We start from the raw sequence: 17297 nt of genomic DNA, 5'->3' as shown, positions 1-17297 counted from the left end.
GGACCCCCCCCCAATGAAGTGATCAGTTTCACACATTCCTCAGCCTGGCACTTTTCTTAAGTGCCAGCCCCTGTCACACCATCTACTCATCCCTTGTCTCGCCCACCTGCTCCTCCCACCTTGTCTGCCTCCTCTTCCCTTTGCTTCCCCACATTGGCCCTTCTCCATTCATCCCCTCCCTCTTTGCTTCCCTTGGCCCTGCCCACCTATCTTACATGCCCCCCCATTTCCAGGTGCCCCCCAAGAAGCCATGGAACTCGGTGGCAAGAAGAAGCTTCATGCCCTGTCCTTGGCAGAGAAGATCCAGGTGCTTGAGCTCCTGGATGAGTCCAAGATGTCCCAGTCGGAGGTGGCCCGGCGCTTTCAGGTCTCTCAGCCTCAGATCTCCCGAATCTGCAAGAATAAGGAAAAACTTCTGGCAGATTGGTGCAGCGGCACAGCCAACCGGGAGCGCAAGCGCAAGCGGGAGTCCAAGTACAGCAGCATCGACGAGGCGCTGCTGTGCTGGTATCACATTGCACGGGCCAAGGCCTGGGATGTCACGGGCCCCATGCTGCTACACAAAGCCAAGGAGCTGGCAGACCTCCTGGGCCAGGCCTTCGTGCCCAGCATTGGCTGGCTGGTGCGCTGGAAGCGCCGCAACAACGTGGGTTTAGGGGCTCGCCATGTCCTCCCTCCTCCTCCTCCTCCGGCTTCCCCAGAGCCCGCTCCCTTGGGCACTGGCCCCCACACGCCCATTGCCCTGAAAGACTTTTCCCCAGAGGATATCTTTGGCTGCACCACAGTGCCCTTGTTGTATCGAGCAGTCCCAGGTGGGGTGGCATCAGGGGATCGGTTACAGGTGTTATTGTGTGCCAACAGCGGAGGGACAGAGAAGCGTCGGCTGGTGGTCACAGGGGGCCGTCGGCCTTCTCCGCGGTGCTTTTTTGGGGTCAGCAGTGAGGCTCTGCCTGTCCTCTACTGCCCGGGCCCACACATCCCATGGGCAGACTGGCTGGCCCAGTTGGATCAGGACATGGGACAGCAAGGTCGCCATGTGGCCTTGCTGCTGACTGCCCACCCAACCAGGGGGACTGAGGAGCTGCCTGAGCTTCAGCATGTGAGACTGCTGCCTCTGCCCACTGGTGGTACCATACCCTGCTTACCCCCTCCTATAGTGAGAGACTTCAAGACCCGCTACCGGCACCGCCTCCTGAGTAAGCTGGCGGCTCTCCAAGGGGAAACAGGTGGCACGTCTCTGGGTGCTGCTGGGGCAGGCATCACAGTGCTCGATGCCCTGCATATGATGGCAGCTGCTTGGGACAAAGTACCTGCCAGCTTCATCAGGAGCAGCTTTGCTCTCGCTGGCCTGTGGCCCAGCAGAACTCCACCATCTGCAAAAGAAGTGCCCAAGATGCCGCCACTACCTGGCGGGCTGAGACCCGAAGAGTTTTCCCACTTTGTGGACCTGGAGGGTGAGGAGATGGACACGGGAGGGTGCAAGGAAGAAGCGACCAGTGAAGGTGAGGAGGGGAATGACGGGGACGATGGCTTCGAGCCTTTGCCTACCAAAGCAGATGCCTTGCGGGCCCTGAGCACCTTGCGGCGATGGTTTGAGTGCAACGGGGCTTCCCCTGAACTCTTTGGGAAGTTTTATGACTGTGAAGAGGAGGTAGAACGCCTGTGCTACCAGTGAGGGCCCCCAGGCCAGGCGAGTCCCGCACCTTCCTGTTTCCCATGGAAACGCCAACAGAGGGCACTTTGGGGATTTCTTTCCAGTGGAAATATGACGAGATACGAGAGAAGTTGGGATATCCAAGGCCAGGCTAGGACGGCTTCTTTATCCTTGAGCAGAGGGGCTTTGAACTGAGGCCACTGATGGGGCCAAGAATTCCGAATATATTGCCTAGGGATACTTCAACCCACTTGGAAATTCCAGGGTATTAGAAGAGAAGCCATCAACAGGGCCTCTGGGAGCTTGGATACAGGGAATCCAGACTTTCTAACCAGCGTGAGAACTCCATGAATTCTGTGTTAATAACCAATTCTGCTGACGGCAATCAAGTTTGGAAACAAAAGGAGCCTGGGCGTCACTTCCGCAAGACTCAAGGGAGTTGGACAGGGGGCAGAGGGTGCCTCACGGACACTTCCTGTGTCCCAGGCCCCTCCGATCATGGTGATCGGTGCTGCAGCTCAGGCTTCCAGGCAGAGGGAGTAAAAGGAATTTCCTTTCAGGGGGGGCCCCAGCAGACCTCAAGAGAAAGAGGAGCTGCATTAGCCAAGAAATAACTGGGAAGGAGCCAAGGGGAAGAGCATCCCAATGAGGAAACAAGAGAGAGGTGCTTTGGCTTCTCAAGGCCAGGACCCTACTGTTTCTGATTAAGGTTCCTGCTCTTGACTCCTACTTGGCTTTGGGAAGACCTCTCCTTCCCAAGGAGCCTGAGCACCTGATGAGGACATCCGGCCAGTCCTGTTACTCTCTTCTAAAGCCGAGTGGAAATCGGTCACCAGGGAAACTGAGACCTTGGACATCGGCCCAGGTCTCTGCGGTCACTGTGGGTCAGATAAAGAGCTACCAGAAAGGCCGAGGGGTGCACTAGTACCTGTACAGGAAGTGTGTTCACACAGGAAGCCACAGAGTCCGTCTGATGTTGGGAGAGGCCTGCCAGGGGCACCACGTGGGGTAAATCACTTCTCTGCCCCCCAGACTGAGTGGCTTGGAGCTCTGACAGTCAGTGTTTCTAAGGCCACCCCAAACCCAGCGCCTGAGGAGATTCTGTCTAAAGCCTGTGATTGCAAGGGTCTGGGAGGGTTTTTCTTGCTGAATCCCCTTGATACCGAACGACAGAAAATCAAGGTCCAGAGTGTGGGTGGAAGACGCGCCCTGTGGTTGGTAGAGCTCCTCTGACCTGGCCACAGGCCCCAGCTGGGCCCGTCGCCCACATTGCGGGTGGCTGGGAAAAGCCTGCCCCGGCACTTATTTTACCCTCAATATGGCACTTGGCTGTGCGAGTGGCTGTCTGCTCATCAGTTTTTTTAAAGCCAAAAGCAAACTTAGGAGTCATTAACAACCTTCTACAAATGTATAATCCAGCTGGACTAGGGGGAGGAGGGAAAGTCCCTTATTCCAGGGTACTTTGGGATCTAACTGCCCTCCTCACAGGTATGATTTTCCTTATTATCCCTCCTCTATTGTCAGAAATGCCTGCAGGGCAGCTAAGTGGCACAATGAATAGAGCGCTGGATCTGGAGTCAGGAAGACCCGAGTTCAAATCCAGCCTCAGATACTGCCTAGCTATATGACCCTGGGCAAGTCACTGCTCTGTTTGCCTCAGTTTCCTCACTTGTCAGATGGGCTGGAGAAGGAAATGGCAAACCATTCCAGTTTCTTTACCAAGAAAACTCCAAATGGGATCCCAAAGAGTCAGATACAATTGAAAAATGACTGAATGACAAAAAAGAAAGAAACCACTCCAAAACCCCTTGAAGTTTCCATTTCAGGCTTTTTACTCAGGGTAGGCAATGTAGGCACCTGTCCCACACCACTGACCCTCTTTGTCAAAGGGCTCAGGGCTCAAGGAGAGAAAGAACTCGAAGAAAAATCACAGCCACTGAAGCAAGAACACCTTTGACAAAGCCTTCTGAACCAAGTGTGGAATCTTTGGGTCCATCAAGGAAGGCTTAGCAGTGACTTACCTGAGGTAACATAGGTAGGAAGTAGCAGGTCTAGTAATTAGCCAAGCCAAGATCTGAACCCTAGTCTTCTGACCCTATATCTAGTGCCCTCTAGGTAGTAAGAGTCAGTCATCTTTCCCCTAGAATTCTGGAGCTGGGAGGGGTCTCTAGGTCTCCTCCTCTGGCCCCTACCTCTAGGGAGGCCAGTGATGAATGGATTTCTACTTTTAAAAGGTCTTTCGGAATAAAGATTCAACTTCCTCCCTTGGGAGCCTTTTCCAGTGTGGAGTTTTCTTACAGGCATATGGTTCTTCCTTCAATTGAATCTTAACCTCTTCCTGAGCTGTTAACTCTGGCCTCCCTTTTTGTGCTCGTTAACAATGAGCTTAATATTCTAGGCTCAGGATGACGCCTCCCGATTCTGACGACGGCTATAGAGTCACTGTCTTTTCCAAAGTAAAGAGCCTCCATAGGGCTCGTCTTTCCACCAAGGGCCCACGTTTCCAACCCTTTGATTTCTTTACCACCATTACAATGGAGAAACCCAAGTTACTCAAACACGGCTTGACCAAGGCCACGTTGAATGAAAGGAAGAGCTCTTCGAGTAATGGCAAAGATGCTGCCTCCTTCAGCGTCTGGTCCACTAAAACCTCAGGAGGAGAAGGGAAGAGAAAAGGAATGAGATTTAATAGTGACCTGCCCCCACTGCTTCTGCCGAGCTTCACCAAAGTTCTCCTCCGGGCAGGAAGAGGGTCCTCGAGCTCTCAAGAGTGGTGCATGGGCTGTAGCAGGTCCTACCAGGATAGAAAGGCTTCCAGTGGGAGCTCAGGGATGGGCCAGCTGCACCCAGACAGGCCTTTCCCCTGGTTGGCTGCAGAAGGAGGAGTTGCTTAGCCACTTACAACGTTTGAGGACGTTCTGTTAAGCCCTGAGGCAGGAAGATCAGGGGGCAGATGGGATCAGAGGCAGCGGTCAGACTAAACCATGTGGGTAAGTCCGCACATCCCACCCATCGCCTCAGGATCCTCTGTCTAGAGCTATGGGGAACCTCCAAAACCATCCAGGCCAATCTGCTTATTGTACAGATAAGGAAACTGAGGCCCAGAGTGGTCTGTTCTTGTTCTTTATGTCAGGGTGCATCCACCACCATCCTGTTCTTGATGCATCGCTTTGATCCAGGACGCTCAAGGAAAACATGGATTTGCACGTGGAGACGGAGGGAATCAGAGGAGGCGGATTGGCTGGCCCTCCACCATTGACGCCAAACTGTGGCTACCAAATTGGGATTTAGTCTCTCGGGGTTAGACTTTGCTGCAGGAGCAGCTGACACCCAGAAGGCTCAGCCCAGGAGCAAGAGGAGGTGCTCATAACTGAAGAAAGTCACAGCATTGACAGGAAAGGCCCGGGCACCATTGAGGGTCAGGCCCCTGAAGAAGACCCCTGGTCCTTCCCGCCGAGCACTGCTCACCATGCAGTGCAACAGCCCCCGGTACTGGCGCTGCTTGAGCCCGTCCATTTGCATCCGTGACTTGACTACATCCATAGGAGTGGCTGTGGTCCAGGACATTATCCCTGCAAAGCCCCCAGCCACCAGCATTGTAGCTGAGCCTGCAATTAAGAAACAGAGACCTCAGAGCCTATGTGTTTCCTCCCCAGGCTCCGCCATCTTGGAACCAGGGCCTCCGACCTCCCCACCCCCCATGGGACCAGAGCATCCTGCCATTTTCTCCATGAGCTCCAGCACATCATAAACACACACAGACACACATGCACACATCTTCCAGCTGTGAACAAATTAAGTGTCCTGCCCTCCTCCTCCCTCTTCTGCTGAGCCTCCCCTTTACTCACCAGGATTCTTACTGTCTGAAGTGAGCCACCGACTGAGACCCTCATAAGTGAGGAAATAGAGGCCCAGAGTAGGAGTATCCCTCAGCACCAGAGCCCAAGCACCCCGAAACAAGCCCCGGGCCCCCTCCTCCCGGAGGATGGTCCTGGCACAGTGCAGGGGACCCCTATACTGGGGTGGAGCCACTCCCAGCCGAGTCCGAGGCTCTGTCTGGTTCTGCAGTCGAACTTTGATGAGGTCAAATGGAGCCAAGCAGTAGGCCTGGAGGGAAGCGATGGAGACCGGTTGGGAGGGAAGGCAGTTGGCCGTACAAGGGAGACCCAAGTAGAGAGGGCCAGAAAGTGCAGGAGCTACACCAGGAAGATGACAGACTGGGAGGGCCTGCCCTAAGGTTACTCACCAATCAGGGCTGAGTCTGGACCCCTCAGGGGTTGAGCTCTTGATCCCCAGCCTCACCTTGCATTGGGCTGTCCAGGAGCTGTAGGAGTCCCAGGAGCTCCCCATTATGTGCCTCTGGGCCCTTCTTTCCTCAGTAATCTCCAAGCCCAACGGGCTTCAACAGCCTCCCCTGGAAACCTTCCTGCTCAAAGCTCCACACTTCTGAATGTGGCAAGTAAGTGAAAGTCAGCAGTTAGGAGGGACTAGAAATGGCACCTATGAGGCTGAATTAGAGGGAAGCACATAGACCGGAATGATTTAGCTTAGAATGTGGGAACCTCATGAGCCCGGCACAAAAATGTGATATAAAAGTGATGGAGGGTGAGGTGGATAGAGAGCCAGGAGATCATGGGTTCAAATCTAGCTTCTGATACTTCCTAGCTGGGTGACTCTGGCCAAGTCACTTAACCCCCATTGCCTAGCCCTTACCCCTCTTCTGCCTTGGAATGGATACACAGTATTGGTTCTAAGAAGGTAAGGGTTTTGTTTTTTAAAAAATAGCAATGGGGAAACTTCTCTGGTTCAGAACTACACCAGGGTACTATGCCGGCAGACAGGACAACTGATAACGTCCTGATTTTCCTCCATGAGAATCCCATCCTTCAAAAGGTGAAGGAGTCCCCAAGGAGAAACCAGATGTTCGATCTGGTTCTTGCTCATGGAAAATCTGGTTCCCAAGGTGGAAATGATGGGAACCTTAGTGGGAAGTGCCTTCTTCCTCCCAGAGTTTGTGATAGAGGAAAGAACCCCCAGAAACAGTAGGACACCCCCCAGCTTTGAGGAAAGCTCGGGTAATGGAGCGGGAGCCACGACAAGGGGAGAATATTCCAGATCCCATTCTACGGTGGGAGCAGGAAGAGGAAATACTCAAGATGATGGGAAGCAATCCCAAGGAGGAGGAAATGTGGGAGCTTATCTGAGGAGACCAATGCAGATGCCCAAAGAACCCCACCCAGCCTAAACCCAATACTGATGGCGCTTTAAGGTTGACAAAGCACCGTCTACATCTCACTTCATCTTCAGCGCAACCCTTTACTGTTAGACCCGAGGTGGACTGACTTGCCCAGGATCACACAGCTAGTGTCTGAGATTCACTTGAGATACTCTTTTTTCCCCCCTGATGGCTACTATGGGGCGCCTACCGTGTCACCTAGCAGTCCAGAAGACAGAAACAAGGGCAGGTCTCAAGACGGATGTGTGAGTTTGGAACAATCCAATAAAATTAGCTTCAAGAATGCTGAAGCTTAGAAGCAGCTGAGACTGGAGAGGGAAGGGAAGGACACTAGAGAGGAGGCTAGAAAGTGAGGAATGCTGTCCTGGGGAAGAGGGAAACCTAAGAAGAGACAGGATGAATGAACTGCCCAAAGAGAGCTTTTCTTCGCTGAGGGAAATGACCTTCCTACACAAATGTCAGAACGGAAATGGTTAACAAAGACGATAGCAAAGGTAAGAAAGGAAATAGTAAGAGGGCGCCAGCAGCCTTGGATGTGAAAAGACTCGGGAAATGGGGATGAGAGCACAAGAGGGAAGAAGAGCCAATGCCCCAATGTTCAAAAAAGGGAAGAAGCAAATAGCCGAAAGCCGGAGGCCAAATAAGCTTGACTTGAATTCCTGGGGAAACGAGAGATCGTTAAAGAGATCATGGCCAACACTGAGAAAGGGAAACCATGTTTATGCAGAACCAGCCTGCCTTCCTCAAGGACACATTATACAGATCACCCGATTTCCTTTTTTTTTTTTTGACAGAAGAAAACTTAGATGCTAGCAATGCATTTGATAAAGTATCTCGAAATATACTTGGGGGAAGGATGGAGTGATGTAGGTGCCCGACAGCACAATTTGATGAATTATTAATTGGCCAAATGAGCATTTGCACGGAGTGTGATCCTCTTTGGATCATTGTCACCTTAGAAGAGGTCTCTAGGGGCATGCCCGGGGCTCCCTGCCCTTGGCCCTGGCTTGGGTACCATTTTTATCCGTGATCTATATAAATCACAGGCTTGTTCATCCAAGTTGCAGGTGACATCTTTGATAGCAAAATCAGGATCCAAAAAGATACGGACAGGCCAGATCATTAGGCTCTGGCAAGATGGGATTCAACAGACAAAACGTGTTCTGCTTGGATACAGGAAAATCAGCTTCACAAGTGCAGGATGGGATAGGCCTATCTTAGGGTGAACAGCAACCTCAGTATGTCAGCCAAAAAGGCTATTGGGCAGGAGCGGAGGAAAGGGAGGGGAGCAGCCCACAGCCCTCTGCCTTCCTCTGACCTCACCGAGACACCACGGCTATATTGATAAGCTGAAGAGTGTCTGAAGGGGGAGGCAATAAACATTTATTAAGCACCTGCTGTGTGCCAAGTGCTCTGCTAAACAATGGAAATACAAAAAGAGGCACTACCTTCAAGGAGCCCCCAGTACCGAGGGAAGATACATATCTATGGAGAAGCAGCATAAAAGGGAAATAATGAACAGGGAGGAGGCCCAGAATAAAAGGGGGTGGGGAAGGCTTCTTGTGGAAGGTGGGGTGTTAGTGGGACCCCAAAGAAAGCCAGGGAAGCCAGCAGGCAGAGATGAGGAGGGAGGGCATTGGAGGCACGGAGAGCAGCCAGATGGAAGGTCTAGTTTGTGGAACAACCCGGAGGCTGGGGTCTTTGGATGCAAGAGTACTTGGGGAAAGTAACAGGAAGGTGGGAGGGGGCAGGCGATAAGGGCTTTGAATGCCAGCCACGTTTTGTGTTGGATCCCAGAGGCCAGAGGGAGCCCCTGGAGTGACTGAGCAGGCGGGTGACGTGGTCAGACCTGAGCTTTAGCAAATCACTTTGGGGGCTGAATGGCAGATGGCTTGGAGGGAAGTGAAGCCAATGGGCCTTGTCTGCGGGTGGGACATGGGAGCTGAGGAGGATGAAGCAGGATGGTAAAAGGCCCTTTGGCACGGGGCAGGGGACAGCGGCACAGCTGCCTTCAGATCTCCCAGGGAAACTGGACTCGTTCTGCCAACCCCGGAACTTGAGGGGTGGCACTGAAGAGACCAATTCAAATCTGATGTTGGGGAAGTGTAGAAGCTGCCCAAGCGGATGCCAACTGGGCTGCATCTGCACGCGCTGGTGGGTCATCCCTCACCAGGGGCCCAGAAGCAGGTGCCAACTGACCATCTGGCAAAGAGGTTTGAAGGGCGACTCCCGCCAGGCCAGGCGCGGGGCAGAGGCTGGTCGTCCTGCTCTAGAAAAGGGAGATTCTGGGCCAGGTGAGGACAGACCTTGACTAGGAAGGCTTTGGGTTTCATTCATTCTATAAGTGATCCCAAAGCCTCACTGCTAGAGCACTTGAGCCTCACTGGGGCCCTCCTTATTCGCATGTTCTTGTCACACAAAACTCCTGCCTGGGCCCTCGACTCCATTTTTCTGCCAGCTGTCCTCAGAGAGGCCCCAGGAGGCTCTAGGCAGGCCCTAGTGAGGTGGAAGGTGGCTGGGTGACTCAGTGGATAGAGTCAGGCCCAGCTTTGGGAGGTCCTGAGTTCCAATTTGGCCTCACTCTTCCTAGCTGGGTGACCCTGGACAAGTCCCTTAACCCCCATTGCCCAGCCCTGACCGCTCTTCTGCCTTGGAACCGATACATAGGGCTGATTCTAAGACAGCAGTTTAAGGGGTTAAACAAAGGAGGGGGGCTCACAGGTGTGGGCCTGAGCCAACGTTGAGGTGGAGACAAGGATCAGACCTGGGATGGAGGTTAGGAAGGTGGAGGTTGGGGGTTGACTTGATTTTTGCAAAAATCTTGAAAACCTCATTCTCTGAGCAGAGGAAGGCAAGCCAGCAACTGCTGTCAGGAAAATAGCCCCTCCGCATGCACCCCCCACCCCGGCTGATGCTCCCCTGACAGTACCCATGATGCTCATCATCGATCCTTGGCAGACAAGCAGGATTCCCCCTTTCAGAGAGGAACCTCTCGCCTGGTCCCCAGCTGTGCCTGTTCGAGGGCCTCCCTGCCCCATCCTTCCCCGGCAGCCTCCCTGCCCAGGATCCCTCTGGGTCTCTCCGGGCCTTCGTGTTATTTTCCTCGTTTTCTTAAGGAAGTGCCCGTGAAAGTGGGGAAGGGGGGAAGCTCGCCTGGCCTGGTGGAGTCCCTTTGAGCCCCCTCCAGCTCTCCAATCTTCCCCCCTTTGATCCAGTGGTGCTGGCCTCCTGGCTGTGCCCTCCACCTCTCTGCCCTGGGCACTGTTCCTGGTCATCTCCTCCCTCCTCATCTCTGCCGCCTGCTTCCTTCGAGGCCCAACTAGCATCCCACCTTCTGCAGGGAGCCTTCCCCGACGCCTCTTAACTCTAGGCCCTCCTCTTCCTCTCCCATTTCCCACTGTAGATGGTGTGTTTGTCCTCACTGGTCTGCTGCTTGTCTCTTCCGTTAGCCTGGAAGCTCCGGAAGGCCGGACACTGTCTTTTGCTTCTTTTTGTAACTCCAGCCTTCAGCCCAATGGCTGGCCCAAGGTAGGAGCTTGGTTGGCTGACCAGCCCTTTTCTAGGACGACCAAAGAGTCCTTCCCCATCTCCTCCTTTCCCTTCTCTATCCTGTCCTCATTCAACCTCTCCCTGAAAAATAAAAGTCTCCAGATTCTGTTCCTTAGAATTAAGGGCAGGTCTAGGCCAGGCTTGGGACAAAGAGCCAAAGAACCATGGAGTGACTTGAGATCAGAGTTTTCCTGGGACGCAGCCTGCGGGCTACAAGTGAGCCTAGAATGACGACTCAGGAGCAGGACCAGCTCTAAGCTCAGCCCCGCTCTAGGATCTCAGCCTTGCTTTGGAGGATGCTCCTCTGGAGCCTTTGGGGAATGTGGACTCGAGCCTCGGGCCAGGCGAGGACCCAATAAGAACTCGAGCCTTTGGGGAAACTGTAAATCATTACCTTCAGCAAACCATCCAACCCTTTGACTTCCCTTTGGACTGTGATACTCATTAGGACATGAGAAATGAGGCGTCAAGGGGCTGTGGGGGGCTGAGCCGGAAGATGCCCCGAAGGGGGCGGGGCAGAAGACCCTGCTAGCTCGAGCCTCCACTTGCTACTCTGTCACACAGGGAAATCGTCGTCACTAGCGACTTCGGTCTGACTTCCGGCTCTTCCGCTCTGCTCCATCACCCAGAGGGGCGCTTAGTAAACAATGATTGACTGACCACTGGAGGCCCAAAGCTCCCCCTAGAGCCCCACCCCCAAAGGGCTCAGGAGATAAAGGGGAGGACCAAGACCAGACCACCGGGACTTCATGATTAATACACTGCGGTCTCTGCGGAACCAACTGGATAAGGGAGGCGGCGGGCAGAGTTACGGCGCCAGGGCTGCTGGGGCCAGAGTGCGGAGGTCGGCAGACCAGCCTGGGTGCTGGGCGAGGGTGACAGGAAGTTAGCTGTATAATGCGGCATAGCCTTGGGCAGAATAATCCTTTAGGGTCCAGCGTGACGTTCCGTGTTTTATTTACACCCTCAAGTTCTCTCAAGCTATCTTCTGTCTTAGAACGGAGGCTAAATAGCAGAGGATGGCCAATGGGAATTCAATGACTTGCCCAGGGTCATACAGCTAAGGCAGTAGCTGAGGCCTGGCTCTCTTCTTGGGCTCCCTAGCTCTCCTAGACAATTCCATTTAAATACATATACATATAGCACCCGGCAGAGACTATGCTAAGGGCTGAGGATAAAAAACAAAAGTGAAAAATGCTTCCCAGCCTGCCAAGAGCTGACGGGTGGGCGTCCGTCCCACATGGGGGGGGCGGGGTGAGGGGCGCCCCCGCCCCCCCACCTGGAAACTCCACGGGAAACTTGTTGGCCCTCCTCTGACCAAAGAGCCTGGAGTGTTTCTTGTTCTGGTACCTTCTTGTAAAATATGGTCCTGGGCTCTACGCGGGTCACGATAGCCCTACGTGTCTCGCCTTGGTGTATCTTCTGCCAGCCTTCGCATTCTTTCACAAACTTTAACTTTTTTCTTATTTTAACTTTAAAAAAGAAAAGATGTCTATTTCTGGAATTAAAAGATCAAATAGGGGCCGCTGGGTGGCTCCGTGGATAGAGAGCCAGGCCTAGAGCCGGCCCTGGGTTCAAATCTGCCCTCAGCACTTCCCAACTCCGTGACCCTGGGCAAGTCACTTGACCCCCAATGCCTAGCCCTGAGCGCTCTTCTGCCTTGGAACCCAGACACGGTACTGACTCTAAGACAGAAGGTAAAAGCTTTACAAACAAAGATTTGCTTCCTCTCTCTGGTCAGCAGGGCCCCTCTGCAGTTCTCGCTCTCAAGTCCCTTCACTATGGGGCTTCTCCCGCCCTGCTTCCCCTCACCTCGGGCCTCTGCAGCCTGTCCACTGGGCCTCCAGAGGCTGGGAGTGAGGCTCCCCGGGGGGAGGCTTTGGGCTCTTCTGAAGGAGGGGGTCTTGGGCTCAGGGTTCTACAGAGAAGAGCGACCTCATCTGCCAGGGAAGGAGCCTTCGCGGGTCAGAGACGGATGGCAGCCTGGAGACGGCTGAGCACGGGTGCCCCTGGGAGGGAGGAGGCCCGGCCTTACCTGCACAAAGCCCGCAAGGCTGCCGGCCACGAAGACGTGGCCATAGCTGGGGGGCTGAGCCCGGCGGTCCTGGTGGGGCGTGGAGCTGAGCAGAAGCAGGGAGTTGCTGTAGGTGCCAAAGAGGACAGAGTTGACCACGGCCACGCTGCCGATGGGGAAGCTCATCCCCTTAAAGAAGCCCAGGACCTGTTGTCAGAGACAGGCGGCGCTCACTCTCCGAGCCCGCGGGCCTCCCCGGCACCTACAGGCGCCGAAAGGCCTCCGAGTGGCTCCCGCCTGCCCTAAAGGCTCACAGAGGCGCCCCAGAACTCGAGACTTCAAATTCCTGAGCTCCGGGAGCCTCGGCGTCCTCGTCTGGGGCCTCGAAGGGCCTTGAAAGATGAGCCGGGGAGAGGAAGAGGAGGAGATCGGCCCCCCAGGCCCACGGCGGCAAAGCTGGGACAAGACCCCGCATTTCCGGCCTCCTAGGCTAGGTCTTTCCATCTTGCCTCTCCACACTGCCAGCTGCCCTGTTCCTCCCCCGTCAGGGCTGGGACAGGGAGATCGGCCCCTGGCCGCGTCGTCCCCCCTCACCACCAGCCCCCCGAGAACGGAGCCCTTACTGACTCCCGGCGGTACGTCTTGATCACACAGTCCACGATGCCCCGGTATGTGTTCTGGGTCTGCAGCCGAACCTGGAGGCGGAGGAGACGCTGAACTCGCATCACATCAGGAGGTGGCCAAGGAAAGAGGGGGTGAGCCGGGGGCCTGCAGCTTAATGGGTGCCCCCTCAGGCTTGTGTTCTGCTCCCCAAGAGCCCCCCAGCTTTGAGAGTTGCTGCTTTGGGGGCAGAGGGAATGGCCGTCCAAGCCCTGGCCGCAGCTTTCCTCCCCACCCACCCCTCCCCACTTTTCCCAGGCTCACCTTCACTGTGTCTATGGGGTGTCCTAGCATCAAGCCCAGAACTCCTGTAGACAAGGAGAAAGAGCTGGGACCCGGGCCGTGGGGCCAGACCCCGAAAGGGAGTATCAGCCCGGAGGGGAGAAGGGGAGAACCCCGCTCTGACCTGCTTCCTCCTCCCCCAGAATCCAGCTCTCCCTCTTGGCCGGGCCGGGGAGGACCAGGGCACTCCTCTGACCAGCACCCTGAGCTGGGATTTCTTCTCAAAGGATCCCTGATCAGGCGTGAGAGGAGGGAATGACAAGGGCTCCGCTTGCCAACGTCGCCTTCTTTCCCATCCAGCCCCCCCCCATCCTCACCAGTGGCTACTTCTGCAGGACTTGGGGCAAACATTGCCGGAGGCTACTCTTTTAGGGAGGGAGACGATGGGGAGGAAAGCCCTACAAACACACAGGGAGCCAGGGCGGCGAGGGAGGGAGAGCCAGGCCTAGAGACTGGGCGTCCTCCGTGCTTCCTAGCTGGGTGACCCTGGACAAGTCACTTACCCACCACTGCCTCGCCTTTGCCATGGAACCAATACACAAGACAGAAGGGAAGAGTTACTGTGTGGGTAGATGGAGTCTGATTTTGAAAGCTCTTTGACTTTAGGACTCTGGGGAGGAGGTTTGAGGGAAAGAAAGACTCCCTTTGTTTGTCTGGAGGACTAAGAGCGGACAGGGAAAGTGGGCGGAGGGCTTTGGCCGTACTGGCCATGGCCTGGAGCTCTAGGGGCAGAGGCTGAGGCGCCTGCCATAAGTCCAAGGTTCAAGCTGTCTTCCCCAGTTCCTGGAGTCCACATAAATGGCTTCCAGAGCGGTGGGAGAAGCGCTGGGGGCTGGGCCCTACGCAGTCAGTACCAGGTACTGGGGATACGGATGGCCAGAAAGGCCACCTGGGCCACGAGGAGGATCGTTCAGAACTGGGAGAGCAGCCGCCTCCCCTCTTATCCCCGGAGCCACGGCCCTGGCACAGATAAAGAGATCCAAGGTCACGCTCCAACAAGGGCACCTGTCCAGAAGGCCTCGGGTGTGCCATCGTCAGGCAGCGCCATGGGGTGGCTGGGGAGGTGGAAGGGAGTCGGGCTCAGAGGAGGGGCTGCCCTTTCTCTAATGGAGGTTTATAGTTAAAATGGCGCCACACAGGGAGTTCATCGGGCACCGTGCCCTCACCATGTCTTGTTATCCTAGGTCTGGCCTTGGTCATAGCCCTCAGTGATCTCTCTCTACCCCTCACTTTCTCTCTCCTGCCTCTTTCCTCTTATTCTCTCTTTCTCTCTTACCCTTACTCTGCTCTCTCATTTCTCTTCCTCCCTTCCTCTCTCTCTCCCTTTCTCCTCTCTTCCTCTCATTCTCTCTCCTGCCTCTATCTCTCCTCTCATTCTCTTTCTTTCATCCTTTCTCTCCTCTCTTGTCTCTCTCATCTCTGTCTCTTCCCCTCCCTTTGTCTCTCTCCTGCCTCTGTCTCCTCTCATTTACTCTCCCCTTCTCTCTCCCTCCTTCCTCCTTTCTCCTCTCATTCTCTCTCCTGCCTCTATCTCTCCTCTCATTCTCTTTCTTTCATCCTTTCTCTCCTCTCTCATCTCTCTCCTCTGTCTCTTCCCCTCCCTTTGTCTCTCCCTCTTGCTCTCCCTCTATTTCTCTCTCCTCTTTCGCTCTCTCGCTCTCTCATCCTTCTCCCTTGCTTTCTCTCTCTCCCTTCCTCTCTTTCTCGCTTGCTCCCTTTCTCTCTTTTTCTCCCCCTTCCTCTGCCTGCCTCTCTCACACACCCCGCACAGGGATGCACTATTGCCGGGTGCTCTGACACACCAGAAAGAAAAACTTCTCACCAGAGATCCATCCTGCCACAAACTCTTCCACAGGCATCGTCCAGGGCACCCAGAGCCAGGAACCAGGGGGCTCTGGCAAAGGGGGAGATGTTGACACCAAGTGTAATCCAGCTCCTCCCCCAGTCCTGAGCTGATAGCCTCTCACTAATGTTTAAACCTAGGTGGAGGGGGTGAGAAGTGGCTCAGTGCCCAGGCCCAAGGACCTTGGAGGGAGGGACAGAGCCTGGATAAGGTGCAAGAAAGGAAGAAGGAGAAACCGAAATGTTCCGGGAGACGGGGACAGGGAGATCTCGTCAGCCCCGTGACAGAAGGAGCTCCCCTCCTCGTGGGCATGCTGGATGTCTGAAGCGTGAGCCCAGCATCCGGACTCCCAGCCTAGGAAATCTTTCCGGAGTCAGCCATGCGCCTGGCATGGAAGGTGGCCCCTGCGAGCTGCAGCTCTCCTGCCCCCTTCACACCGCCAGGCTCCCTACTTCTTGTGTCAGCAGCTCTACAGAAATTCATTCCTGGGACTGGCCAGAGCCGTTGAGAGGGCTAAGGGCCACTAGATGGCAATGCCAGCCCACCGTAGGCCACAGAGCAGGGCCCGGCAGGGCACCCCAGGGCTGGAGGGGGCTGTTTATGCCTCCTCTGTCCCAGTGACTCAATCTTCATTTCCATGAGTCAGACTCCCATCTGTTTCATAGACCTTGTACAGAGGAGGAGGCTCTGGAAGTGGGGAGGGCCTTGTGTGGAGGCTGAGCCTCCCAAATGACCTTTGTATACCACCACCCCAGAGGGAAGGGCCCTGGGGAGGCCGGGGAGTACAAGGAGGAAACGCTGCCAAGGGCCATGCTCTAAGATAACTGGGGGACCTCTCCCCAAAGCCTTGGACTCAAAGCCTAGAGGTCTTTTGCCCATGATACCCTGATACCTGGCTGCTTCTCCATGCTTCCCTGAGAGCAGGACCTTGAACTTGGAGCCCTGACGCTGTTTGATGGGCATCTCTGCCAATACTACCTGGATGCTCTTCCTCACCGTAAGATCATAGCTTGAAAGCTGGTGACAGGGCCATGGGTTGAACCCCCTAATTTTACAGATGGGGAAACTGAGGTCCAGAAAGGCTAAGAGACTTATCCAAAGACACACAGGCAGTCAGGGGCCAAACCAGGCCTTCCATGACTTTTTTTCTGAGACCCAATTTTGGGATGACATCTTTGAGTGCCATTCTTGGGGGGTCCTCATTGGTTGCAGGGGTGCACGTGTTCTTCGTACAGCGGTACTTACCAAAGTAAATACAAAATAGGTGCGTCATGGGGAGGGCATTAGTGCCAAGAGGGTCGAGATTAGCTTCCACGGGAGGAAGACAAGGTTCTGTGAGGGAGCCGTGAGGGCGGAGGGATGCCTTCCCAAACAGAGGGGTAGCCTGTGCGAAGGCTTGGAGACAAGAGAGGGAGGGAATGCAGGAATGAAGACTAGCAAAAAGGCCAATTGGGCCTGAACAGAGAGGGGTGAAAGAGAGCCACGTGGGATCAGGGAGTTGAAAGTCAAACACCTTATATTTTATCCCGAGGCAAGAGGGGGCCACTGAAGCTTCTTGAGCAGGGGAGTGAGCCGAGCAGGCCTGTGCCTTAGGTAGAGCACCTGGGCCACTGCGCAGAGGGTCAAGTAGAGAGGACAGAAGCTGGAGACTGGGAGACCAACTAGGAAGTTAGTGCAATGGTCTGAGTAGGGACAGATGATGAGGAACCGAATGAAGTGGCCATGAGGGGATGCAGTCCTAGACTAGCATTCTGGGGGACCTGCGTCGGCAATCTGCCTGACATTTACTGTGTGATCGTGCTCAGGTCGCACTCAGAACCTCAGTTTCCTGAAATATAAAGAGAGAATGAATGGTTGACCTGCAGTACCTACCTCTCGGGAGCCTTAGGAGACTGACATGAGCTCCGGAAACTCTGGAAAAGTGGCTTTATTTTATGCATTTAAAAACATGATTCTTGGTCATTCGTCTTCTAGCTCCGGCTCAGGGTTCTGGCTGCGCTCCTGGGAGCACAAAGACAAACCCTACGGAGGTCCCTGCCCTCCCAGAGCTCACATTCTC

The 17297-nt window shown here is 54.8% G+C and overlaps 2 protein-coding genes across 3 annotated transcripts; one reads left to right on the top strand and one right to left on the bottom strand.

Moving 5' to 3' along the window:
• The first annotated feature begins 250 nt into the window (after positions 1 to 250).
• Positions 251 to 3923, top strand: LOC130454939 (tigger transposable element-derived protein 3-like). The gene has a single exon (XM_056801360.1). The coding sequence runs from the start codon at positions 251 to 253 to the stop codon at positions 1673 to 1675; it is 1425 nt and encodes a 474-aa protein (XP_056657338.1). The 3' UTR covers positions 1676 to 3923.
• A 396-nt stretch (positions 3924 to 4319) lies between these two features.
• On the bottom strand, positions 4320 to 15563 carry LOC100030215 (solute carrier family 25 member 45). 2 transcript variants are annotated; one of them, XM_056801361.1, is made up of 6 exons: positions 15218 to 15563; positions 13378 to 13421; positions 13077 to 13148; positions 12475 to 12660; positions 5503 to 5761; positions 4320 to 5262 (listed from the first exon to the last, which is right to left on the bottom strand). In XM_056801361.1, exons 1-6 carry the CDS (start codon positions 15252 to 15254, stop codon positions 4994 to 4996), a joined length of 867 nt encoding a protein of 288 aa, XP_056657339.1. In that variant the 5' UTR covers positions 15255 to 15563; the 3' UTR covers positions 4320 to 4993. The 2 variants fall into 2 exon arrangements, with proteins under 2 accessions (XP_056657339.1, XP_056657340.1); XM_056801362.1 differs by lacking the exon at positions 15218 to 15563 and adding an exon at positions 13520 to 13555.
• Between the last annotated feature and the right edge of the window lie 1734 nt (positions 15564 to 17297).

The sequence above is a fragment of the Monodelphis domestica genome, chromosome 6 (genome assembly GCF_027887165.1).
Source record: "Monodelphis domestica isolate mMonDom1 chromosome 6, mMonDom1.pri, whole genome shotgun sequence".
Taxonomy (NCBI): Eukaryota; Metazoa; Chordata; class Mammalia; order Didelphimorphia; family Didelphidae; genus Monodelphis; species Monodelphis domestica.
This window is presented reverse-complemented; position numbering and strand designations above follow the sequence as displayed.